The 26,042-nt window shown below is 41.3% G+C and overlaps 1 protein-coding gene and 1 long non-coding RNA gene across 4 annotated transcripts; one reads left to right on the plus strand and one right to left on the minus strand.

Moving 5' to 3' along the window:
* Positions 1-799: 799 nt before the first annotated feature.
* On the minus strand, positions 800-24,076 carry C2H2orf80 (chromosome 2 C2orf80 homolog). Of its 2 annotated transcripts, XM_061382976.1 has the most exons (8): positions 23,990-24,076; positions 20,529-20,610; positions 18,629-18,711; positions 16,835-16,922; positions 16,365-16,436; positions 5,839-5,926; positions 5,431-5,552; positions 800-1,269 (listed from the first exon to the last, which is right to left on the minus strand). In XM_061382976.1, the coding sequence occupies exons 1-8, from the start codon at positions 24,028-24,030 to the stop codon at positions 1,261-1,263; spliced, it is 585 nt and encodes a 194-aa protein (XP_061238960.1). In that variant the 5' UTR covers positions 24,031-24,076; the 3' UTR covers positions 800-1,260. The 2 variants fall into 2 exon arrangements, with proteins under 2 accessions (XP_061238960.1, XP_061238969.1); XM_061382985.1 differs by lacking the exon at positions 5,431-5,552.
* On the plus strand, positions 18,708-25,235 carry LOC133227921 (uncharacterized). 2 transcript variants are annotated; one of them, XR_009730006.1, is made up of 3 exons: positions 18,708-19,343; positions 20,356-20,544; positions 24,878-25,235. It is a non-coding gene; the product is annotated as an uncharacterized LOC133227921 (long non-coding RNA). The 2 variants fall into 2 exon arrangements; XR_009730008.1 differs by lacking the exon at positions 24,878-25,235 and adding an exon at positions 24,016-24,100.
* The last annotated feature ends 807 nt before the right edge of the window (positions 25,236-26,042 follow it).

Raw genomic sequence — 26,042 nt, forward strand, 5'->3', positions numbered from 1 at the left:
CTTTTTCCCTTGCTGCCAGCCTATTGCTTTAGAAATACTCTTCAGATATGCAGGGGCAGAATATGACTCAATTCCCCATGCTTTGTCATCCCATACATATGCAGAAAGATGAGATCAAACGTGGGTCCTGGTTCTCGACCTGTGGAAGGGAATCTAAAAGGACATCCAACTACAGCTGGCAATATGTCCACAATGCCATTTGTGAAAGTCTTCAGGCAGCATGTATAGCAAAGGTGCAGATGTTACGAGGAAAGGCATCAATAGCTACAAAGAAAAACGTTCCCTTGCATGTGGCAGAGTTAGACTCCCCCCCCCCCCCCCCCACCCCCAAAAAAAGCTGGGCAGAGTTCTATGAAGTTCTACAGTATACATAGGACCAGAGGACAGACCTAATGCAGCAGGTCTACTGGTCAACCTTAGTTACAGCCATAATTGAACCAGTGTGGAAAAGGCTGCCTTGGTCTTTCCAGCCACAATGCCACATTGAAATACACCACCGCTTTGAACAAAAGTCAACAAACCACATGCCGGTTTTGGCACAAGTTAAAGAAAACTGTTCTGTGTTAACAAAACCTTAAGATGGCATAACTTACACTCGCGTTCATTTGGTCAAATTGCTACCTGCTGCTGCTAAGTCACTTCAGTCGTGTCCAACTCTGTGCGACCCCATAGATGGCAGCCCACCAGGCTCCCCCATCCCTAAACTCAATTTATAATCAGCATTTTGAAAAGGTGTTGAAAGACTAGAACGTTTTCTTTTTCTACTAGTCCCTGTGTTCTATTGAAAGAAAGCCTGTACTCATTTTTCTTTTAAGGCTTTATTGAAATGAGTTTAAATGTTTCCATGTGAGAACATAGTAAAGGCAATTGATGAAGGTTAATTTTATTTTGGATTGAAACTTTGGAAAACTGCCTCCTACTCCACTATTCTGCAATGTTCAGTGCTAAACATTTGTAAAATGTGCTGCAAAGTCAGGCTACTCTAACACAGAAATGGTATATATTCTCAAAATTCTCTAGCCACCCATCTTCCAGTCACAATGAAGTAGCATAAGATATATACTTGCTATTAACCACAATATGACCAAACAACATGATTCTAAGATAAGAAAGCTCAACATCCAAAATAACACTTCAATGCACTTTGCATCAAAAGCTAATTGCAAAGAGAAATATGCTGGCAAGAGTTGCAGTTTTAAGATGATGGTTCCCTTCTTCCAGAGACTTTATTATGAACTCCCGTGGTGCAATTCCAAGTTTCTAAGTGACCTGCAGAATAAAAAGATGATTATGGTATCAAACACATCAGTTTAAAATGGACACGAACATTAGCTTTCAAGCTATAGGAGTTAAGATCAAATATCAGATACCAAGTTACTGACAAAGATGAGCTAAAATAAAAGTGGGTGCAAAAGAATTTCCATGGAATTCTTCTCAGACATTTGGAAATTGACTTATATTTCTCAATTAAATATAATACATGATCCCACAGAGGGAAATTATTGGGTTAATAATACACTTTATAGTGTATTTCCTAAGAATAAAATTATTCCCTTAAATAACCACAGGATGGTTATTTGTGAATATTTTCTATTTTTTTTTGCCCTTGTTCTTTGTTCTTATTTGTCTTTCACGCTTTTTCTACCTTTCCTAGGATGTGATGTTACTCATACCCATTTTAACTGATAAATGAGCTATTAGTACCAAGCAGTACAAAAGAAATTTTGGAAACTGTTTTCCAGAATACCTGGATTTAAAAAAAAATAATTCTTCTTTTCCCCTTATTTATTAAAGAAATTCAGTGACTGGAAATAAATAGAAAATTCTGAATAAGGCATTAATATCTTGCAGTTTAAAAGTGTTCATCAGCTAAAAGACATGATACAGCATCCATAAGGCATAAAAGAAAAGACTAAGAAGCTTAAACATAAATGAAAGATTTCTTCAAACAATAAACTAAAAAGGATGTTTCATACATTTGAAAACATTTTTAAAATTTATTTATCTATTTATTTTGGCTGTGCTGGGTCTTCATTACTGTGTGAGGTTTTCTCTAGTGCCAGTGAGAGGAATCTACCCTGTAGTCGTGGTGTTCAGGCTTCTCATTGCAGTGGCTTCTCTTATTTTTAAGCACAGACTCTAGGACATGGGCTCAGCAGTTGTAGCTCTTGGGCTCTAGAGCACTGGCTCAGTATTTGTGGTCCATGGGCTTAGTTGCCCAGAAGTTGTCGCATCTTCCTGGACTAGGGATTGAACCCATGTACCTTGCATTGGCAGGTGGATTCTGAACCACTGCACCACCAGGGAAGTCCTTTCATTCATGTAATAAGCTATTTATTTTATTTACTTGTTGTTTCTAATCAGGTGTGCATGTGTTAATATGTACATTGATGTGTACATGTATGGCAAATATTAGAATTGAAAATTATTAACAGTTGTTACTTCTGAGGAGTAGGACAGGGGTGTGGGAAAGAGAGGATTCTTTTACTTTTCACTATGTAATTTGAAACTTTTACTGTAAGTACCACTATTTTAATTGAAAAATTAATTTGGAAAGTACATTACCCAAAAGTTGGAAAAGATGCCTGAAGTACACAAATATCAACAATAAAGCATGAAAAGCCCTCACAAATGTGGTTTTTGCTGCTTAGTTATCAAGAAGGGGCCATGTAGGAGGGATTCGTCTCAGGATCTGGCCTTACTGCAAGATGGACACTTATACTGTTGACATGCCTGGGTTTACAAGCATCAGTTAACCTATGGGAAAAGCTGGTCCCCAGAAACGAGCATCTCAATCAGTATGGGCAAGGCACAGTGATTTGAGCACACTCACCTAAGGACCATTCACTTACTGCTAATTCACTAATCAGCAATAACTACTAAATATCTACTGCCTTGAAAGCACCTTACATCCATGTGGGAAATAATAAGGGAATAAAAGATCTGCTTCCATCAAGAAGCCAACAGTCTTCAATGGTTATGAAAGAAAACATACAGGGAACGAAATTATATTTTCAAAATAACACTCCAATGAATAATCTTGAGAGCTAGATCTTCCGGACATAGGGTGCATAGATGAGCCTCAGAGGGCAATGAACCACTGTTTCAGAGATCTATTTTTTCATGATTAAGCTTAAAGTCTTGATTACTAGTGTGCATGTGTGTGTGTGTGTGTGTGTGTGTTATTTCTGGAGTTGTTACTGTTTTCTTATTTTCTGTGTTCTGTTTTACTTCCTAAAGTTTGCTAGGGCTTCCTTTGTGGCTCAGACAGTAAAGAATGCGCCTGAAATGCCGGAGACCCAGGTTCAATCCCTGGGTTGGGAAGATCCCCTGTAGGAGGGCATGGCAACCCACTCCAGTATTCTTGCCTGGAGAATCACCATGGACAGAGGAGCCTGGCAGTCTACAGTCCATGGGGTCGGAAAGAGTTGGACACAACTGAGCAACTAAGCACGCAAAGTTTGCTATTCCCAAACTCATATTTTTAAAATTATTACCTACTTCAAAAAGTAGATCTACTTCAAAAAGATCTTCAGTAACAAAGATATGGTTCTAGAAAAGCTATACCTTCAAGTCTCATTATTGTTATTTGTTGTTTAGTCGCTAAGTCATGTCCAACTCTTTCACAAACCAATGGATTGTAGTCTGCCAAGTTCCTCTGTCCATGGGATTTTCCAGGCAAGAATAAAGTCATTTCCTCCTCCAGGGGATCTTCCTGACCCAGGGATTGAACCTGCATTACAGGCAGATTCTTTGCCATCGAGCCACCAGGGAAGCCCAAATCTCATTATAGCAAATGTCTTTAAAGGAAATCTCAATATTTTGTAAATATTTCCTAATAACATGGTTGTTCCGCTACGTGAATAACACATATTAAAGGCCTAATATTCCCTGGTGGCTCAGATGGTAAAGTGATTGTCTACAATGAGGTAGACCCTGGTTTGAGTCCTGGGTTGGGAAGATCCCCTGGAGAAGAAAATGGCAATCCACTCCAGTACTATTGCCTGGAAAATCCCATGGGCAGAGCCTGGTAAATACAGTCTATGGGGTCGCAAAGAGTCGGACACGACTGAGTGACTTCACTTTCATTCACTTTCAATATGACCAAAGATTTCAGGCAGTTCTTAAAGCTGTGACTTGCTATGATAAGATTATATTTCTAATCAGTCAAAAGTTGGCCTCAGAAAACCTGAACAAATCCTGAGCCCTGTGTGACTCAGCCTAATGAGAGATTCACATTTAAAAATGCATAGTATAGCAACCAAGCTACATAAAAAGGAATTTCAATTTTCGCTTGTGTTTCTTGAATGCTTAGTCACTCAGTCATGTCTGACTCTTTGCAACCCTTTGGACTGCAGCCCACAAGGCTCCTCTATCCATGAGCTTTTTCAGGCAAGAACACTGGAGTGGGTTGTCACTTCTTCCTCCAGGGGATCATTCCCTGCTCAGAGATTGAACCCACATTTCCTGTGTCTCTTGGGTTGCAGGCGGATTCTTTACCTGCTGAGCCATTAGGGAAGCCCCTGTATTTCCTGAAGCAAGCCCAATTCAGAACCTAGTGATTCTGTTTTCAAAATTCCTCTTTCCCTTTCCTACCTTACAACCTCCAGCTGACCCAGAGTCTCTCATTCAACAAAATCCTAAAATACCCCAGCCACCCCCTCCACCAAGCCTAAACTACTTTTCTGATTCTCTCCTTGCTTTTAATATATTGACCACCTTGGTCTCTCTGACTTTAAAATTTTCCTTTTCACTTTGTACATTATAATTGAGAACACAGTGTTGGAAAGTCAAAGACCCCTCCTTGCTTTCTCCTTCCCTTCCAGCCTTGTCCATCTCTGACCATTTTCTGAAGTCTGCAACATAAATGTCCAAGGAACCAGATAGGCAGGGCAGAAACAGCAGAGATACAAAGCAGGCAAAGATAAAATTCTTATTAGCAAGAAAGGGATCAAGAATAGGAACATTGGACACAGATATGAACACAGATTCTCTCCTCAACACTTGAATCAACAGAATTCTAGTTGGTTAACTGTGGTTAGTATTTCTTAAATGATGAAAAGATAATAATGGTCAATATTTAGGAGTTAACTCGGTTTTAATTCCTTAAGACCCATCAGATCAGATCAGATCAGTCGCTCAGTTGTGTCCGACTCTTTGTGACCCCATGAATCGCAGCACGCCAGGCCTCCCTGTCCACACCCATATCAGTGTACTTAAGAGGTAAGTACCATTGTTCTTCCCATTTTACAGAGAAGGAAACTTAAGGCCAAGACAAGTTAAGCAACTTGCCTGAAGTCACACAGCTGATAAATAATGGGCTTTAGTTTCAAAGCCAGAACATCTAACAACCGAAGGCTAGACTTTTAACTATAAGTACTCCCCAAACACCTGGTATCAGTTTGGTTCAATTTGCATGTTTAGACCTACTTTGTCCTTCGGCTGTGTGTCCAAAGATAAATTTTTTGATGATTTCCATTCCATGGCATTTGCTTTCCTTGTAGAACTGCTGGTGGCATTTTTGTTCATTGCTGCCCTTCTTAGCTTGACACCTAGGGATGCATGAGGTAGTCATATCTGTATTAAACTATTTTTTAAAATAAGTCCACCCTTGGTTTTAGATTCTTCCCTGCTAGAGTCCTCTGCTTCCACCAACAAAAGGTCTGAGAAATGACTTCCCTGATTTCAGAAGGGAAATCAAGTCATAAACATTCCTGATTCTTTTAAATTCCCCCAGACAGAAAGATGTTATTACCAGAACAACTTTGACCTCACTTTGTGCGCGTATCTCTGAGTTTTACTTAAATTTCTCTAAATTACAGAAGTAAACAGGCTTACTCTGTTTGCTGGCATATTCTGCGGCTTTGGGTGCTGTTAACATGGCAAAAGGGTGCAAGGAGAGGCGGAAGGGTGGAGCTCGGGGAACCTGAAAGGAAAACAGACCTACTTTTAAAAGCTGCAGCCACTTTGTGCTGTAAGCAGCTGCTGGTTATAGCACTTGTCTCAAGACTTGGCCTGTCTCCCCAACCCATCTTCCTGACACATGACTAGCATTTGAGGATCATCTTTCGTGGGTCATGCGCCTTCCCGTGCTGCCTTTGGTGGCCATTCTTTGCCTAGAATGGTCTTTCACAAAACTGTGCTTTTCAGGTGGCTCCCTTTACCTGGAATAGCCTTTTCTTCCTCTTTTGCCTCAAGGCACCTACTTTTCCTTTACGATGTGGCTCAAATATCACCTTTTCTGAGAAACTGGTCCAGTTGTCTCCCCAGCTTCCTGCTTCCTTGCTGGCACCTCCTAACCCATCCTAAGGCCAAATTATGGACTCACTCATCTGTGAATGCAAAGCACATTAACACATAGAACACCCCCAGTGGTGACAGTTAATAACCCACTGTCCGTTGCACCGCATTGGAAACTCAAGGTTAGGACTGTCTCGTCAGTCTTTCATTCACGCAATAAGTTTCTAGTGAGCACTACGGAAGGCAGGCCCTGTTTTAGGAAGCCATGGTTGGTAAGACAGACAAGATTCCAGCCTTTCTAGGGCTGAGTGAGGAGAAAAGAACAATAAACTATTAGATAACCAAGTTCATCATACACTGTGACAAATTGAATCAACTAAACAAGAGGTTGTGCTAACAAGTCATTGGGCAACCATCACTTCAGACAGAAAGGACAGAAAACATGGATTATACAATGAATATTCTCTTAATAGACGGAATGGTTTATAGTCTCCTCAGCTGGGCCCTTCTAGATTTGATCTCAATCTTTTTTTTTTTTTTTTTTAATGTGGACCATTTTTGAAGTCCTTATTGAATTTTTTACAATATTGTTTCTGTTTTATGTTTTGGTTTCTTGGACACGAGGCTTGTGGGATCTTAGCCCCCCAACCAAGGCTAGAACCCGAACCCCCTGCATTGGAAGGAGAAGATTACTAGGGAAGTTCCTGACCTCAGGCTTTTATTGAAATGGTAAACGTATTTATTGAGAGTTTGTGTCATATCCAGCCTTGTAAAGAATTAAATATAAGCATGAATGATGGCTTCTAATCTCAAGAAGCAAGAATACTGGAGTGGGTTGCCCTGTTGTCCTCCAGAGGATTTTCCCAACCCAGGGATCAAACCCAGGTCTCCTTCACTGCAGGCAGATTCTTTACCATCTGAGCACCAGAGAAGTCCATGAGTACAGGAGTGGTAGCCTATCCCTTCTTCAGGGGATCTTCCCCACTGGGGAAGATCAAATCAAACTGGGGTCTCCTATATTACAGACAGGTTCTTTACCAGCTGAGTTGGCTCAGATGGTAAAGAAGCTGCCTGCAATGTGGGAGACCTGGGTTCTATCCCTGGTTCAAGAAGATCCCCTGGAGAAGGAAAAAGCAACCCACTCCAGTATTCTTGCCTGGATAGTCTCATGGACAGAGGAGTCTGGCAGGCTGCAGTCCATGGGGTCATGAAGAGTCAGACACAACTGATCAACCAAACCATGCATGACACACAAAACCTCAAGAAGCATGTAATCTATTCCGAAAGATGACCGAGAACAAAGAAAGTAATTAAAAGGAGGCTTTGTATCTGTGTGGAGCAAAGATAGGTGTGATAACAGCCCTGCAGGATGATACACGCCTTGTGTAAGAAAGAAATCTGGCTTGCACAGCATCTTGATGCATTTCGAATTCCTTGTTGTCCAGTGGTTAGAACTTGGCACTTTCTTGCTGTGGCCTACATTCCAGAGAACTAAGATCCCACAAGCCCAGTGATGCAGCCAAAAAATAAAAAGACAGGCCTTTCATGCTTTAGTTTCCCTGTCCACTGGGGAAGAAAGAACCCGAGTATTTTAAAGGTCACTTCCAGTTCATATATCCTGTGACTCCTGATAATTGATAACTTATGCAAGCAGTTAATGTAGCTCTCTCTGTGGTTTATAAGAAAAATTATTTTACAAGTAGGATAACATTGAAGTCCTAAACCTAGAGTTAGCTATATGCTCTTTTTTTTTTCCCTTCAAAGTTACTGATTGATACCTTCATTGTACTACTCAGCTAGGGAGTAACAGAGTTGGGACTGGACACCAGTCTGTTGGTCTCTGAAGAGCTTGCTTTGAATTTTGGATGCAAGTTTGAGTGGAGAGGAGTGATGGGTGCTCAGACACTGGGGTGTGGCTTCATGAAGAGAGGAGGAAAGAAGAGATCTGACATTCTCTAGTTACCTGTCTGTCTTTTTCCTCTTTCTGTTCAGTGTTTCACTCTTTACCTCCTTTTCCTTTTCCCCTCTTTTTCTGTCAAATGGAACTGCAGAATATTTCTATTGCTTGCTTTATTTGTCAAAGGAAGGTTTATGCTCCTTTTCCTTCAGTTTGAAAATGCGTAGAATCTCTTACATTTATCTGAATCTAACTTCAGATCACTCCAGTATTCTTCATCCATGGAGAATATCATGGATGGAGGAGCCTGATGGGCTACAGTCCATGGGATCACAAAGAGCAGACACAACTGAGCGACTAACACCTTCACCACCTTCACTTTCAACTGCAAATAATCATCACATGCGAAGTTCTTAATTTTTTTTTCCTCCTATGGGTCTAAGTTTCTCAGCAGAAAAACGGCTCCCTGTCAGCAGAAAAATTCCCTCTCAGGAGTAGAACTAGAAGCTTGCATTGTATTAACAGAATTGAACAATTCTGGGTCCTTGATGGCTTTCTGTCACCAGGTGGCAGCAGATAGTCCTGAAAAAAAGCTATCAAGCCCACACAGTACCCATGTGGTGCATGGTAAATCACTTCAGCCATGTCTCACTCTATGTGACCCCATGGACTGCAGCCAGCCAGGCTCCTCTCTCCATGGGATTCTCCAGGCAAGAATACTGGAGTGAGTTGCCATGCCCTTCTCCAGGGGATCTTCCCAGCCCAGGGTTTGAACCTGTGTTCTTTCGTCTCCTGCATTGGCAGGAGGGTTCGTTACCACTAGCGCCATCTGGGAAGCCCCAAGTGGCCAGTTCTAGTGGCCAAAAACTCTACATAATCTGATTAGTATTCAACAGGGCTTTAAGCTTTTGCTTGGGAAGGATTTTAGCTGTTGCTTAGGAGACACTGTATCTGGAGGAATCAGAGTTTATTCATACACATGCAGCCATTAAAGAAGAACCTTTATCAACTATTTTTTTTAAACTACCCCACCTTGTAGTTAAATCCAGTTTTTGTTTGTTTGTTTTATTTTATTTTTAAATATAAATTTATTTATTTAAATTGGAGGCTAATTACTTTACAATATTGTATTGGTTTTGCCATATATTGACATGAATCCATCACGGGTGTACATGTGTTCCCTATCCTGAACCCCCCTCCCACCTCCCTCCCTTTACCATCCCTCTGTGTCATCCCAGTGCACCAGCCCCGAGCACCCTGTATCATGCATCAAACCTGGACTGGTGATTCATTTCACATATGATAATATACTTGTTTCAATGCCATTCTCCCAAATCATCCCACCCTCGCCCTCTCCCACAGAGTCCAAAAGACTGTTCTACACAAGTCCAATTTTTAAAAATTATGTTATACTCTTAAGGACTGTTTTAAAGTCACTCTCACAATTTAATCTTTGAAATACTATGTTTTCATTAAGAGGGCCTGCTAACTCCTTGTTTAAGATGTAGAGGAAGGTACCTGGACAGAGCTGATGTGCAGCCTCAGGGGAAAGGCCTGAGCTGGCATCCTTGAGGCAGGGAGGACCTTGTGAGGTCCACACGGTAGAGGACCCTTAGATGCTTGTATCTGTGGCTGAAATCATATCATACCCTTTGTGATGATTTATCTAAAGTAGGCAAAGTTTATGTTTTAATAAGGGGCTTCCCTGGTGGCTCAGTGGTAAAGAATTCACTTGCCAGTGTAGGAAATGAAGGTTTGATCACTGGGTCAGGAAGATCCCCTAGAAAAGGAAATGGCAACCCACTCCAATCATCTTGCCTGGGAAATCCCATGGACAGAGGAGCCTGGAGGGCTACAGTGCACGGAGTCGCAGAGAGTCAGACACATGACTGAACAACAGCAACATGTTTTAATAATACAGTGGATGCTTGATGAGCTCTTTGATTTTTGAATGTTTAGGGACGTGGTCCTTAACTAGCTGTGATTTTTGCCTCTTAGGGGACACATGGCAACACTGAAAGATATTTTAGATCAAGGGGCAGGAGTGGGAAGCTATTGGCATATAATGGGTATGAAACAAGAGGGAAGGGGACAGGGCACAACTTTTGAAAGAATGACATAGCCTGAGGACACAGCATAAACTGATTACAATCAAATGGGTCCAAGAGAGCAGACAAGTCAACTTCAACTAGACCTTGATCCTCAATCGGCAAGCTAAATAACACACCCAGGGGTGCCATGCAGTTCCAGTTCAGTTCAGTCGCTCAGTCATGTCTGACTCTTTGTGGCCTCGTGGATTGCAGCACACCAGACCTCCCTGTCCATCACCAACTCCTGGAGCTTACTCAAATTCATGTCCATTGAGTCAGTGATGCCATCCAGCATCTCATCCTCTGTTGTCCCCTTTTCCTCCTGCCTTCAATCATTCCCAGCATCAGGGTTTTTTCAAATGAGTCAGTTCTTCGCATCAGGCGGCCAAAGTATTGGAGTTTCAGCTTCAGCATCAGTCTTTCCAATGAATATTCAGGACTGATTTCCTTGAGGATTCACTGGTTTGATCTCCTTGCAGTCCAAGGGACTCTCAAGAGTCTTCTCCAACACCACAGTTCAAAAGCATCAATTCTTTGGTGCTCAGCTTTCTTTGTAGTTCAAGTCTCACATGACCACTGGAAAAACCAAAGCTTTGACTAGACAGACCTTTGTTGGCAAAGTAATGTCTCTGCTTTTTAATGTGTTGTCTAGGTTGGTCATGACTTTTCTTTCAAGGAGCAAGCGCCTTTTAATTTCATGGCTGCAGTCACCATCTGCAGTGATTTTGGAGCCCAAAAAATAAAGTCTCTCACTGTTTGCATTGTTTCCCCATCTATTTGCCATGAAGTGATGGGACCAGATACCATGATCTTAGTTTTCTGAATGTTGAGCTTTAAGCCAACTTTTTCACTCTCCTATTTCACTTTCATCAAGAGGCTCTTTAATTCTTCTTCACTTTCTGCCATAAGGGTGGTGTCATCTGCATATCTGAAGTTATTGATATTTCTCCCAGCAGTCTTGATTCCAGCTTGTGCTTCATCCAGTCCAGTGTTTCTCATTATATACTCTGCATATAAGTTAAATAAGCAGGGTGACAATATACAGTCTTGACATACTCCTGTCCTGATTTGGAACCAGTCTGTTGTTCGATGTTCAGTTCTAACTGTTGCTTCTTGACCTGAGTACAGATTTCTCAGGAGGCAGGTCAGGTGGTCTGGTATTCCCATCTCTTTAAGAATTTTCCAGTTTGTTGTGATCCACACAGTCAGAGGCTCTGGCATAGTCAATAAAGCAGAAGTAGATGTTTTTCTAGAACTCTCTTGCATTTCTGGTGATCCAGCGGATGTTGGCAATTTGATTTCTGGTTCCTCTGCCTTTTCTAAATCCAGCTTGAACGTCTGGAAGTTTATGGTTCATGTACTGTTGAAGCCTGGCTTGGAGAATTTTGAGCATTACTTTGCTAGCGTGTGAAATGAGTGCAATTGTGCGGTAGTTTGAACATTCTTTGGCATTGCCTTTCTTTGGGATTGGAAGGAAAACTGACTTTTTCCAGTCCTGTGGCCACTGTTGAGTTTTCCAAATTTGCTGGGATATTGAGTGCAGTACTTTAACAGCATCATCTTTTAGGATTTAAAATAGCTCAACTGGAATTCTATCACCTCCACTAGCTTTGTTTGTAGTAATGCTTCCTAAGGCGCACTTGACTTCGCATTTCAGGATGTCTGGCTCTAGGTATGTGATCAGACCATCGTGATTATATGCAGTTCCAAGGAACCATTAAAGGACTAAAAGGTGGGGGGTGGCCCAATTCCTGGATTTCTCCACTCTTCCTCAAAATAGAGTAATCCTACCACTCATTAGCTTATGAAATTACCAACTCATTAAAACTAACCATACCACATTTCAAGGCGGCTGTACTTACCCTCTGCGATGGCCCACATTCTGTCTGTGGAGTGTGTTTCTCTCTAAATAAATCTACTTCTTACCTATCACTTTGTCTCTCACTGGATTTTCTGACATGAGACATCAAAAACCTGAGCTTCATTAGGTCCTGAAACCAGGTACTGTGGGTTTTGACTGGATTCAAGTTCCAGCCATGTGGGTTAGAGTCCCAAGCAGGGTTTTGGCTGGGTTCGAGTCCCAGCAGATGAGTTCAAGTCCTGATCTGAGGTAAACAGTTTCAGGTGGAAGCCAGAAATTCTGCTAAACAGCTCACAATGCACTAAACAGCCCCAACTCTACCCCCTACACACAAATTATCTGGTTCAAAATGTTGAGAAACCCTGATTTAGAGGAATACGGAGGGAATCAGATACACCCCCAACCCCCTGAGTACCAGAACCTTAACCATAGCTATTGTTTTGAGGTTACCAGATGCCAACCACTAAGGGCTTTACTGATGTAACTCACCTCATTTCCCATAGCAATCCCAGCTTCTGGCTCCTGCTTCTACAAATGAAATCGAGGCTGATAGAGTTTAGAGTTTAGGCTCCACACCCTGGAGCCTGACCCTCCAAATTTTGCCTATAAAAGCTTCTTCCCTGAAACCCATGGGGAGGTTGGGTCTTTAAGCATAAACTGCCCTGTTCTCCTTGCTTGGCCCTGTAATAAACCTATCTCTGCTCCAAACTCTGATGTTTTGGTTGTTTGACCTCACTTGGTATCAGGCACTTGAACTTGAGTTTGACAAAACCCCCTTTCTGAGGATATGATTTATTTTCCTTCAGAGCTGATCATTATGTAGTCTATGTTGTCAACTACAAATTGGCACTTGCCAAGGGCGTTTGCCATCTGCCTCTGCGGAGATTGAACCCTGTGTTGCTGCAGCTGTTGAACTTCGACACACCCTGAAGGGAGTTCAAGGGTGGAGAGTGAAGCACTCTGTGCTTCAGAGAAACTGGTGGTACAGGTCTTTAGATAGATATTTTTAGGAACTGATTTCATGATTCCAATCCTGACATCTCTTCATATCTAGAAAAGCGCTAAATCTTTTCATGGAGACATCAGCTCCTCTTGACTAGCAGAAACCTTTTGTAAAGTAAACATTTGATTGCATTGAACTCCCCCTTCACTAAAATCTTATGTATTGACCTTCCCCCACTACCTCTTTGGCGCAGTCTCTCAGAGCTATCTGAGGTCCTGTCTCCTGGGCTGCAGTCCTCATTTGCCCCCAGTAAAACTTAACTCACAATTCTTACAGTGTGCATCTTTTTAGTGGACAAACAGAACTGGACATGGAGCAACTGACTGGTTCAAAATTGGGAAAGGAGTATGTCAAGGCTGTATATTGTCACCCTGCTTATTTAATATATATGCAGAGTTGCTGTTGTTTTTATTCAGTCACCCAGTAGTGTCTGACTCTTTGCGACCCCATAGACTGCAGCACTCAAGGCTTCCCTGTCCCTCACCATCTCCTGGAGTTTGCCCAAGTTCATGTCCATTGCACTAGTGATGCCATCCAGCAATGTCGTCCTCTGATGCCCTCTTCTTCTGCTCTCAATCTTTCCCAGCATCAGGTCTTTTCCAATGAGTCAGCTGTTTGCATCAGATAACTAAAATACTGGAGCTTCAGCTTCAGCATCAGTCCTTCCAGTGAAATTCAGGATTGATTTCCTTTAGGATTGACTGGTTTGATCTCCTTGCTGTCCAAGGGACTCTCGGGAGTCTTCTCTAGCACCACAATTTGAAGGAATCAATTCTTTGTTGCTCTGCCTTCTTTACCATCCAGCTCTCACAACCATATGTGACCACTGGTAAGACCATAGCCTTGACTTCACAGACTTTTGTCAACAGAGTGATGTCTCTGCCTTTCAGCACACTGTCTAGGTTTGTCAAAGCTTTCCTGCCAAGAAGCAATTGTCTTCTGATTTCATGGCTGCAGTCACCAACCCGGTGATTTTAGAGCCCAAGAAGAGGAAATCTGTCACCACTTCCACCTTTTCCCCTTCTATTTGCCATGCAGTAATGGGGCTGGATGCCATGATCTTAGTTTTTTTAATATTTAGTTTTAAACTGGCTTTTTCACTCTTCTCCTTCACCCGCATCAAGAGGTTCTTTAGTTCCTCTTCACTTTCTGCATTAGAGTGGTATCATCCACATATCTGAGGTTGTTGATGTTTCTCCCACCTATCTTGATTCCAGCTTGTAATTCATCCAGCCTGACATGTTTGCAGAGTACATCATGCAAAATGCCAGGCTGAATGAACCACAAGCTGGAATCAAGATTGCTGGGAGAAATCAACAACCTCAGATATGCAGAGGGTACCACTTCGGCTTCCCTATATGTATATACATACATACATACATACATACATATATATATACACATACACATATATTTATATTCTTTTTAGGTTCTTTTCTTATAGGTTACTACAAAATATTGAATATAGTTCCCTGTGCTATATAGTAGGTCCTTGTTAGTTATCTATTTTATATATATTAATGTGTATATTTTAATTCCAAACTCCTAATTTATCCTTCCCCACTCCCCTCCATTTTGGCCCCTTTAATGAATCTGGTTTATCCAAGCTACTTGAACACCCATGTTTGCAAACCTGCTTGATGGATAACCCTGCTAAGACTGGAGGGCTTCATGGTGCCTTTCCTTCCAGGATGTGATTTTCCATATATGTCCTCTGGCCACTTGAGTTGAAACCAAGCAACTAGATCTGCCTACTGCCTGCCTTTGTCCTCTGCTAGGCAAAGAAGATGAAGGGAAGAAAACACAATGTCTGAAACAGAGGGACTTGGGCTCAGATATTTATATGTATGTGTTGAAGGGGATGGTTTGAAAGGAAAGCCTAAAAGGGGGAAATCCTAGAAGTGAGAAATCTGCAGGAAAAAAATCAAACAGGATTAAAGCAGTGTGGTTTGCTTGACTCTCTAAGAAAACAAAAAAAGTAGTCTTTCTTCAAAAGCCAAGAAGAGCTTGGTATCTGAGGAGCATTAGTCTTGGGGTGGCTTATACTTCAACCAAGGAAGCATGTCAGCTCCAATATGAGATATGAAATCTATGAGAAAGTGATTTTTTCAGACTCACCCACCCTTGTATCCCTGCACCTACATGAATGAATGAATGGAAGAGTTGAAACCAGAGAAATCAGAGAGGGGGTGCTGATTTCCTCCATAATCCAGGGAATTTGAGTCTCAAGACCAGGCCAGCTTACATATGGACTAAGGTGAGAGGACCACTGGATTCAGTTATGATACTTCTGAGTAAATGCTGGAGTCCTAAGGTGGCCCTGGTAGACTCCTGACTTTATATGACCCCACCGTTTGCAGGATGGTCTGCAGGTAAGACAGCAAGGCAGGCAGTGTTCCTGTGGCCACAGCCCTGCCCCTGCCCTGGCCTCCCTTCCAAACCCTGGTGGGGACAAGGGAAGTGACAGTGGGAGCAGAAGGCCTTGTGTGGGTCCTCCTGGCTTCCCTCCCTGACTTCCTCCCACTCCACACTGCTGCCCAACTCTACCCACCCCATCTGCCCTTTCTTCTTCTCTTTTCTAGAGGTTATCCAAAGGCAAAGGGATCATCAGTTCACCTCTAAATAGAAGCCCATTATTTCAAATGTTTAGTAAATGTTTATATATTCATAAATAGCAAAACCTGAACTAATAGTAAAGATAATTCAGAATACTCTGGGCTATTTGTTTTCTATTTTTCAAGATTAGTATATGGAAACCCAAAGAGAGGAAGGGACACAGTCAGAATTCAACCTGGACTCCCTGATCTTTAGTACTTCAACTGGACTGAATTCCAAGCAGTCTTGTGGAAAGGAGAAATGTGGCAGCAGTACACTAGATAATTTCTCATGAGAATGAACATTGCAGATCTTGTCCTGGTTCTAGAAGTTATGGTACATCATACAAGAGGAGCACTTGGATTTATCAGACCCATATTATGAAAAGTGTAAGTGAGAACTTTTGTTAATGCAGAACAGAGACAGCATCTAGACTTTAAGGTGCTCAAGTGGCTGCCTCTATTTATGAATTAATAAAATGCATTTGCTATTATGAGTATAGTCCTCTATGTAGTGAAAGCATCTTAGATTTATTACTCAATAAGGTATAATTACATTTGGTTTTATATATTTTGATATGAAGCTGTCATTTCATGCCTGAAAATACAATATCAATTTATAAAATAAAGAAATTCTCTCTAAAATTCCGTTATGTTGATAGTCTCAGGTCATCCTTACCTTGGCAGCACCAGAACTGGAAGAAGAGCCAGCCCCATAAATTTTAAAGACTTCCTCAATTGGGATACTGTTCTGTTAAACAATAAAATAATAACAAAAATATATTATCATATCATGACTTTTCTTTTATTGTAAAATAAGACTATTACAGCTCCTGCACATTCAGTACCATGCCTGGAGAGCATGGGCACCAGATAAATAACTTTAAAATAAATGGATAAGTCAGAGTATCCTAACATCAGTTGTTTATGTGTTATTTTTTCCCTTAAATCCCTTAAAAAAATATATTTTTTTACAATATAATATAGAAGTCAGTCTTTTTATTAACCTTTAAAAATGAAAATTTTAATTTCAATAAATTTTAAATATTTAGAAACATTGGTTGAAAAATAAAATAAGTATTCTTTAATATAAAATGCACATTATAGATGCAAAATCTTCATAGATGCAAATAATGTTCTTTTCCTTACCATTAAGATTCCAGCATAAGATGATAAAATCATTGCTTCTCGTTCTCTGTGGTTTGGATATATGGGTCTACCCCGAAATGACATTTTCCTAAGGGGGAATATGAATAAGAATGGAGGGTTTATTCTTGTTCTTTTTAACAAGAATTTTTGACAAGGTTGTGATGATAATCATAAGTAATAAATAATAGCCAATGGCTGCTTGCTATGCATTTATTCACAAAACTGGTATGCTTAATCCATCATCGGCAAAGTATACACTTTGATTTTTGAATCTTCCAACAGTGATGAATTTACCCTCATCTACCCATGTTTCCACAGGTATCAAACCCCAGAGGAGTGGCCACTATGGTGGACAATTGTGGTTTTACCAACCCATATCCTTTCCTGTTCTTGTGGCAATTGCTTGGGGGTAACTGCCTTCCCCCTGTGTAAGCCTATAAAGCTTCCCCCTGTATAAGCTTCTAGGGGCGTGATGACACCCCTAGATTCCAAGGATGGAAAACACGCTGTGGACTAATTTAGCCGGCATGTTCTCTCCCTCACTCCACCCCCAGATAAGTCAGAGCAAACAGTGCCATTGAGACACAGTTCTGTGCTTTTTAAAGATCCATTCTCCCCTGGCCTGACTGTTGTGATAAAGTAGGCTAAAACTAGAAATAGTGTCCACTCAGAGGAAATAGCCAAGAGGTAGATCCTGATGACCTGGTTTGAGTTTTGAATTAAGCCATGCCTGATGCCACTCTACCCGTGGACTTTGCAGATACAGAGGCAATAAATCTCTCCTCCTTTTCTTTTTTATTTTTTCCTGCTTAAGTCCATTCACATTGGATTTTCTGCTTATTGCAACTAAATACTAACTGATCCAACCATTTAGCCCCAGGTGTGTGTACTAAAGCAACAGAGCAGAAAAAAACAACTGGCCTCTTGAACAAGGGATTCAATCCTGACGTCATCAGTTTCATGTTCTTTCTAGCTGAATGAGTCTGCCTGGCACATACAGGTGTGGTTAGTTGCTCAGTCATGTCCAACTTTCCATGACCCCATGGACCATAGCCTGTCAGGCTCTCTATCCAGGCTTTTCCAAACAAGAATAATGGAGTGGGTGTCATTTCCACCTCCAAGGGATCTTCCTGACCCAGGGATCAAACCCACGTCTTGTATGCCACCTGTATTGGCAGGCTGGTTCTTTACCACTATCACCACCTGGAAAGCCCCACATTTGGGAGAAAATGCCAATAATCCTGGCAAGCATTAAAACAGTGGTGATTCAAACTGCTTAGCTCAGGTACACATCTGGTTAAGTGCTTAAGAAGTAATGTTTGATGGTCCTTGGGAAAAGATTGCAGCTTTACCCAAAAAACTGATCATTTTTAAAAAAATCAAGGCATGTACACAATAAAGCACAGTTATATTTCTAAGACAAAACATCTTACGCAAGAAAGATCTGTATCTGACAGAAACCAATTCACAGGGATGCTAAATATATAAGCATGGATAAGACTTCCTCAAACTGACGACTGTGAGATTTTTTCAGGTTTCTAGCTGGAGACATGGAGAAGGAAATGGCAACCCACTCCAGTGTTCTTGCCTGGAGAATCCCAGGGACGGGGGAGCCTGGTGGGTTGCCTCTGTGGTCGCGCAGAGTTGAACACGGCTGAAGTGACTTAGCAGCAGCAGCTGGAGACAAATACTCCATAGTATTTTCAAATCAGAGTGCCTTGTGATAAATTTCCTCTGTCATTACTCGTTGTTTAAAAAAAAAAACAAAACAGGAAAAAGGAGTATTCAACTTACACTTTCTCCCACTCCAGCCAAGTTAAGTCTTCTGAGTGATCCAGCCATTGCAAAGCAACATTGATGGCCAAGTCATAGTGTGCCTGGAAGCAGGGAGCACAGAGAACAAAGGAACAGGCTGAGACATTGATTGAAGCTCACCCTGGCAATGACAATGGCACTGCTAAGCCTGTTCTAATCTTTTGTCATGTCCGCAACAGTGAGGATCACCAACTGTGTCCTGTAACCTGATGCTCAGATAGAAATAACTAGTGTTCTTCCGGCATTACATTTAACCCCCCACTAGACAAATGTGTGTGTGTGTTGGGTGGGTGGGTGGAGGTGCCAGAAATGATTGATGGATTCATGAAATACTAAATTGGGAATCAGGGAATCTGGGTTCAAATCTAGGTTACTGCTAACAACTCATGGTACTATATCCTTGGGTGAGCAATTGCTGTTCTCAGGGCCTCAACTTCCTTGAATTATAAAATAGAAAAAGGGGAAGGTAGAGAAAGAGGGACATAGAGAACAATTTCTAATTTGGTGTAACGTCAGAAACGTGCTCCCAGGGTCACAGAGGAGGTGTGTCCACCTGATGAGTTGGGAGAATCCCTAGAGACTCAGAAAAGAGGCTTCGGCAGAGCTGGGCTTGAAGGATGAAGAGAATTTCCATAGGTGAAGGACCTCCTAGGCAGAGGGTCCAGTGGACGCAAGGAACTGGAGGTAGACCTGGGTAAGTGACTTGCCTTCTGTGTGCTAAAAAGCTAAGGACCAAGTCAGTGTTCATTCTTATCATATTGACCACCTTTTCCTGGTCATTTCTAAGTGTATTCACCATTTATCTGCCAAATCATTCCTTCTCAGTTTGATGAAGAAAGGTCAGTTTTGTTTTTGTGTTTGTAGATGAATTCCAAGATTCTAGGTAATCTTAACATTCTCTAAAAGGTGTAACAATGTAATCATTTCTTTCAGGGACTGAACCAAGCTGAAAAGAGAAAGAAAGAAAAAGAAAAGGAAGGAAGGAAGGAGGGAGGAAGGGAAGGAAGGGAGAAAAAAAAGAAAGGCAATAATCACTTGTTGAAACCTAATTGGAAGATTCATGCCTGGATAGGTAGAGCTGTCATCACCTGTTTGCTCATTAGAAAGGCATATCTCCAGCCTCACCCCAGACCTCCTGAATCAAAACGGTCTTGTAATAAGACCTCATTAAAGTTTGACCAGCACTTGTCTAATCGATTTAATTTCTCTATTTAATACATGCATAGAGAAGTAGTTTAGAACATGAAACCTTCCTTAACCGCTCATTCAGTACCAGGGAAATCAGACAGGGATGGGCGAGAGGAGGGGGAGACACGTGGTCCTGCCTCCTCATTAGTGCAAGAACAGTAAATGGGTAGCATAAAAAGGCTGAGGGCTTACTAATCTCTTTTGAATTAGATCTCTTCACAGCTTCTTTAATTCATGTGAAGTAAATTTGATTACATAGCATGAATCTGAGTTTCAACAGGTATAATAACAGGAATTTAGGATTATTCAGTTACTAGGTTTTCTCCATGAATGGTAAAAAATTATGACATTTGAGAACTATACAATAGTAGTTTAATCTCATCAAAAGGCGTTTAAGATCATGGCTGTCATACTTTTAATTGTATACTCATTTTGCTTTTTTTATCTTTTCTCTCATAAAAGTAAATAAATAGCGAAAGTCTTGTGACTTTTTACTTTCTCATTCTTCTTGCTTTCAGTTTAATGAGTTGAAAAGACCACCTGGACAATCCTATGATAACAGATGAGAAAGAGGAAATTCTGGGGGAAGGGGATCAAGATTAGCCTCATTTACGATGGACATTAGATCCTGTTCCTCCCTGTAACACACATATGACACAGATGTGATTTGTAGCAGTATGCCTTTCTTTACCATATCATCTAGAAAGGTGAGTTGCCTTCTTCCTTTTGGGTCAAACTCATTCTCCCGAAGTCTGATGCCAATATAATCTCCCCTTAAAAACAAGAGAGCAGGATTGAACTAGCAGGAATGACACAGAAGCGCGGTCTGCCAAAGATTCCTCCCCAATTCTTCCCTCCTCCACCAAATACAAGAGAAGTCACCGATGGCTCTGGTAGCTGAATCAATATTCATTTTGATTTAAACAGCCATTCTGCAACCCTGCAGATTTAAAGTGTCCAACCATAATGAACAAATAAAACTCATAGAACTGAATTTCTAGGAAAGCAGGGAGTATGATAAACCCTCAATAGGCAGAACAGATGTTACAAAACCGAAAGGATTGAGACCCCCCTCTTTGAAGATTCCCCTGCTGCCCTTGCTAAATTCAGGCAGAATGTCTAAAGTTGATAACTTCCAGATATATGATATGCCATACAGATATATTAGTTAGCTTGAAGGCTTTCTTCCCCCCGTTAGAATGCAAATACCGTTAGGAGGGTTAGACATAAAAACGTATTAGTGATTCCACTTTAGTGTATACTTATCAGGTCCTTCCCTAATGGACTTTTAATAAGGGGAGAGTAGAATAAGGGCCCTGGGAGGTGAATAGAAAGGGGTACTCCCCTAGGAAAGTTGGGAGGAGAGACTGGATGTAGGAAAAAAGACTCTGGGGTTTCCAATGTCAATCTCACAGTGTTACATAAGTAGAGTTCTGTTGGTCAAGGTCTTTACCAAACACTTTGGGCAAGTTCCTATGCTGGAGATAAATTTGCTTTTGGATTCTAAAGCTGTTTTGTGTCATTAAGCTATTCTAGATTAATAAAAATTATTGAAGTTTTGCTTTGTAATTTCAAGACACTTTATTTAAAGTAGCCAGGCTATGGTTTTTCCAGTAGTCATGTATGGATGTGAGAGTTGGACTGTGAAGAAAGCTGAGTGCCGAAGAATTGATGCTTTTGAACTGTGGTGTTGGAGAAGACTCTTGAGAGTCCCTTGGACTGCAAGGAGATCCAACCAGTCCATTCTGAAGGAGTTCAGCCCTGGGATTTCTTTGGAAGGAATGATGCTGAAGCTAAAACTCCAGTACTTTGGCCACCTCCTGTGAAGAGTGGATTCATTGGAAAAGACTCTGATGCTGGGAGGGATTGGGGGCAGGAGGAGAAGGGGACGACAGAGGATGAGATGGCTGGATGGCATCACTGACTTGATGGACGTGAGTCTGAGTGAACTCCGGGAGTTGGTGATGGACAGGGAGGCCTGGCATGCTGCGGTTCATGGGGTCGCAAAGAGTCGGACACAACTGAGTGACTGATCTGATCTGATCTGATCTGACTATACGGTGAGGAAGGCTTTCTTATCTCTTCTTGCTATTCTTTGGAACTCTGCATTCAGATGCTTATATCTTTCCTTTTCTCCTTTGCTTTTCGCTTCTCTTCTTTTCACAGCTATTTGTAAGGCCTCCCCAGACAGCCATTTTGCTTTTTTGCATTTCTTTTCCATGGGGATGGTCTTGATCCTTGTCTCCTGTACAATGTCACGAATCTCAGTCCATAGTTCATCAGGCACTCTATCTATCAGATCTAGTCCCTTAAATCTATTTCTCACTTCCACTCTATAATCATAAGGGATTTGTTTTAGGTCATACCTGAATGGTCTAGTGGTTTTCCCTACTTTCTTCAATTTCAGTCTGAATTTGACAATAAGGAGCTCATGATCTGAGCCACAGTCAGCTCCTGGTCTTGTTTTTGCTGACTGTATAGAGTTTCTCCATCTTTGGCTGCAAAGAATATAATCAATCTGATTTAGGTGTTGACCATCTGGTGATGTCCATGTGCAGAGTCTTCTCTTGTGTTGTTGGAAGAGGGTGTTTGCTATGACCAGTGTGTTCTCTTGGCAAAACTCTATTAGCCTTTGCCCTGCTTCATTCCGTATTCCAAGGCCAAATTTGCCTGTTACTCCAGGTGTTTCTTGACTTCCTACTTTTGCATTCCAGTTCCCTATAATGAAAAGGGCATCTTTTTTGGGTGTTAGTTCTAAAAGGTCTTGTAGGTCTTCATAAGAACCATTCAACTTCAGCTTCTTCAGCGTTACTGGTTGGGGCATAGACTTGAATTACTGTGATATTGAATGGTTTGCCTTGGAAATGAACAGAGATCATTCTGTTGTTTTTGAGATTGCATCGAAGTACTGCATTTCGGACTCTTTTGTTGACCATGATGGCTACTCCATTTCTTCTAAGGGATTCCTGCCCGCAGTAGTAGATATAATGGTCATTGGAGTTAAATTCACCCATTCCAGTCCATTTTAGTTTGCTGATTCCTAGAATGTCAATGTTCACTCTTGCCATCTCCTGTTTGACCACTTCCAATTTGCCTTGATTCATGGACCTGACATTCCAGGTTCCTATGCAATATTGCTCTTTATAGCATCAGACCTTGCTTCTATCACCAGTCACATCCACAACTGGGTATTATTTTTGCTTTGGCTCCATCCCTTCATTCTTTCTGGAGTTATTTCTCCACTGATCTCCAGTAGCATATACACACACACATATATATGTATATGTATATTTATAAGTTTATATTTATATTAGTTCTGAAATTCTAGTTCTTTGGATGAGATATGTAGAGGAATTGGCATTCCTAATTATGGTTTGTTCTTTATTATGTTGACCTCCAAACACATGCATATAAAATGTGTGAATTCATATTGCAGCATTTCTTAAGCACTTGTTAAAAGATAATTATCTTAGTAGGCAGAGAAAATATATTTAATGGGGACTATAATGATGTTTTTAATAAGTGTATTATTGTTATGCCTATAATCTTGAAATAGAACCATAATAACCTTTTTTCCCCTTTTTATATGGTCTTTGATTTTCACCAACCTCTTAACAAAGTATCAAGTAAACGAAAAGCTACCACAGGAGAAAAAATTTCCATGGGAAAACTTAATGTTTTCTTTATGTGTTTAAAATGAAGTTTGGATGGCAAAAAATAGAGATAAATTATTTAACCGATAAGATTCACAATAGAAGAAGCAGAAGCTGCAATGTAAATGCTGCACCCTTGGGTACATTTTTTCAGGAATCTCACTCATATCTTTTACTAGTCGAACCCTTTCAAAGGCATACCCTGCCCAGCGCGGACTGGAGCTCTCAGCTCAGATCCTAGGCTCTAGAGTAGGGATGTCTCAGTTGTGCATGCTGCTGGCAGAAACATCCTCTCTAGAGATTTAGCATCCTGCTTTGGACCACATGTGAGGCCCTCGGGACAGGAGACAGAGGCCAGATCATCTGGCTGTCTCCTACACCACAGGAACAAATTCTTCCCTAGGCTTTTAACCCCTCTGCCAATATCCAGACTATCTATGACATACAACCCAACAAATGCTCAGTGCAATAAATGTAAGCTATTTTCCATCAGACTTACAGGAGCTTTTTCATTTCCTTCTTTAGGAGCCTTCTTTCCATGATTAAAGGCTTATCCAGCTAAGCAGGTAACTGCAGCTACACTGCATCTTTATCCTTTGGAAAGACCCAGCGTCTCTGAGCCTTCAAGCTACAGCAGCAAATCAGAGAGAATTTGAATAAAGGATGCTATCACTCCTAATACCAGTCATGGAGTCCTAGGCTTTGGAAGGGATCTGAGAGCAGGCCTCTTATCCAGCAGGTTTCCAGGTCAGAAAGCTGCCTGCCAGCCAGTGCACTGTGCCTTGAATTTATCTGACACTTCTTATTCCTTGCAAATTTTTTGTCAATATTCATCATTTACTTATTCTTGCAATAAACTCACAAGTAAAACAGACACGGCTCATATAATCGTGGATGAGACTATATAGACAGAAGCATCCAAACACAGATGGTTTGTGATCTGAATGTGTTTGAGTTCTGTGTGCATTCAACATAGTGACTCTCTGTGAATCCACCTGGTTCATGGCTCGTGATGGCATTTTCTATAGAACCTATGTACAACTTTCAATGGCCAGCAGGTCCTTGTAGAAACATGTGGTGATGACAAAGGTGAGGCCATATCTTCAGTTCTCACCCCCGCTTTGAACCAGAAATTGAGCCTAGGTGATGGAGTAAAATGGGGCCTGATGTCACAAAAAAGAGTTAGTTTTTTACAAATTATCACCATTGAATGGGGTGCCCAGAGATAGGTATATAAATAGGATATCAACTTTATCTGCAGTGTTTTATTTCTTTAAAAAAAATCTAAAGCAAATTGTGATGGTTAATTTTATGTGTCAACTTGGCTGGGCCACTCTGTCCATATTTGTGGTCAAACATTATTTTTATTTATTTATTTTTTGCACAGGTGGTTTCTGAAGGAGATTAACATTTAAATTAGTAGACTTTAAGTAAAGCAGATGACTCTCCATTATGTGGGCGAGTCATCCAGTCAGCTGAAGACCTTAAAAGAACAAAGGCCGATCTTCCTGAGCAAGAAGGAATTCTGCCAGCAGACCACCTTCAGACTTGAACTGCAGCTCCTCGTTGAGTCTCCATCCTGACTGCTGACCCCATCAGACTTTGGGACTGGTCAAGCCACCACGATCACATGAGCCAGTTCAATAAACTAATTCTCTCCCTATATTGTTTCTGTTTCTCTGGAGAACCCTGGCTAATACACATCTAAGAAAATTGTTAACATTTGTTGACTCTGGAATTATAGGCCTATGGATAGTCATTATATTACCTTCTCTACTTTTGAAATTTTGCACATGTTTTTAAATCACTAATCCAAAATGGCTGGGGAAAAAAAGCTTTAAAAACTTCTAAAATGGTAGCATATAAACATTAAGCTTTATCCGATTAAGCTCTCCAACAATAATTGGATGCCACTGATTTAAATAAATTCTTCACCTGTGCTTAGTCACTCAGTTGTGTCTGACTCTTTGCAACCCCATGGACTATCGCCTGCCAGGCTTCTTCCTCTGTCCATGGGGATTCTCCAGGCAAGAATACTGGAGTGGGTTGCCATGCCCTCCTCCAGGGGATCTTCCCATCCCAGGGACCAAACCCAGATCTCCCGCATTGCAGGCGGATTCTTTACCGTCTGAGCCACGTGGGAAGCCCAAATTCTTCACCAAATCAATTAAATTATTTTGGACCATACTTGCTGTGGCTTCATCTGCTAAAGCCCTAGATGAGATGTAGAAAAGGGAATAAAGCTGGAGCATAGGAATTGAAGTAAAGATAAAGACAGGACTGTTGTGCCCTACAGGAGAGTCAACTGGGAGAGGACACTGCAAGCCAGAAAGGTTTTCTGGTGGCTTAGACAAGGAAAAGCGCTGGGCCTGGAGAGACCAGATGCCGGAATGTGAAGTCTGCTCCAGCACTGACTGCTGTGGCCATGGCCAAGCCTCTTGGCTCTGCTGCACTCCAGTCTCAGGTGTTGTCTAAAATGTGATGAGGCTGGTTAATGTCATCCAGAGCACCTTTCACCCTAACATTCCACAACTCCATAAAGGCTAGCATTT

Source organism: Bos javanicus, chromosome 2, assembly GCF_032452875.1.
Source record: "Bos javanicus breed banteng chromosome 2, ARS-OSU_banteng_1.0, whole genome shotgun sequence".
NCBI classification, from domain to species: Eukaryota; Metazoa; Chordata; class Mammalia; order Artiodactyla; family Bovidae; genus Bos; species Bos javanicus.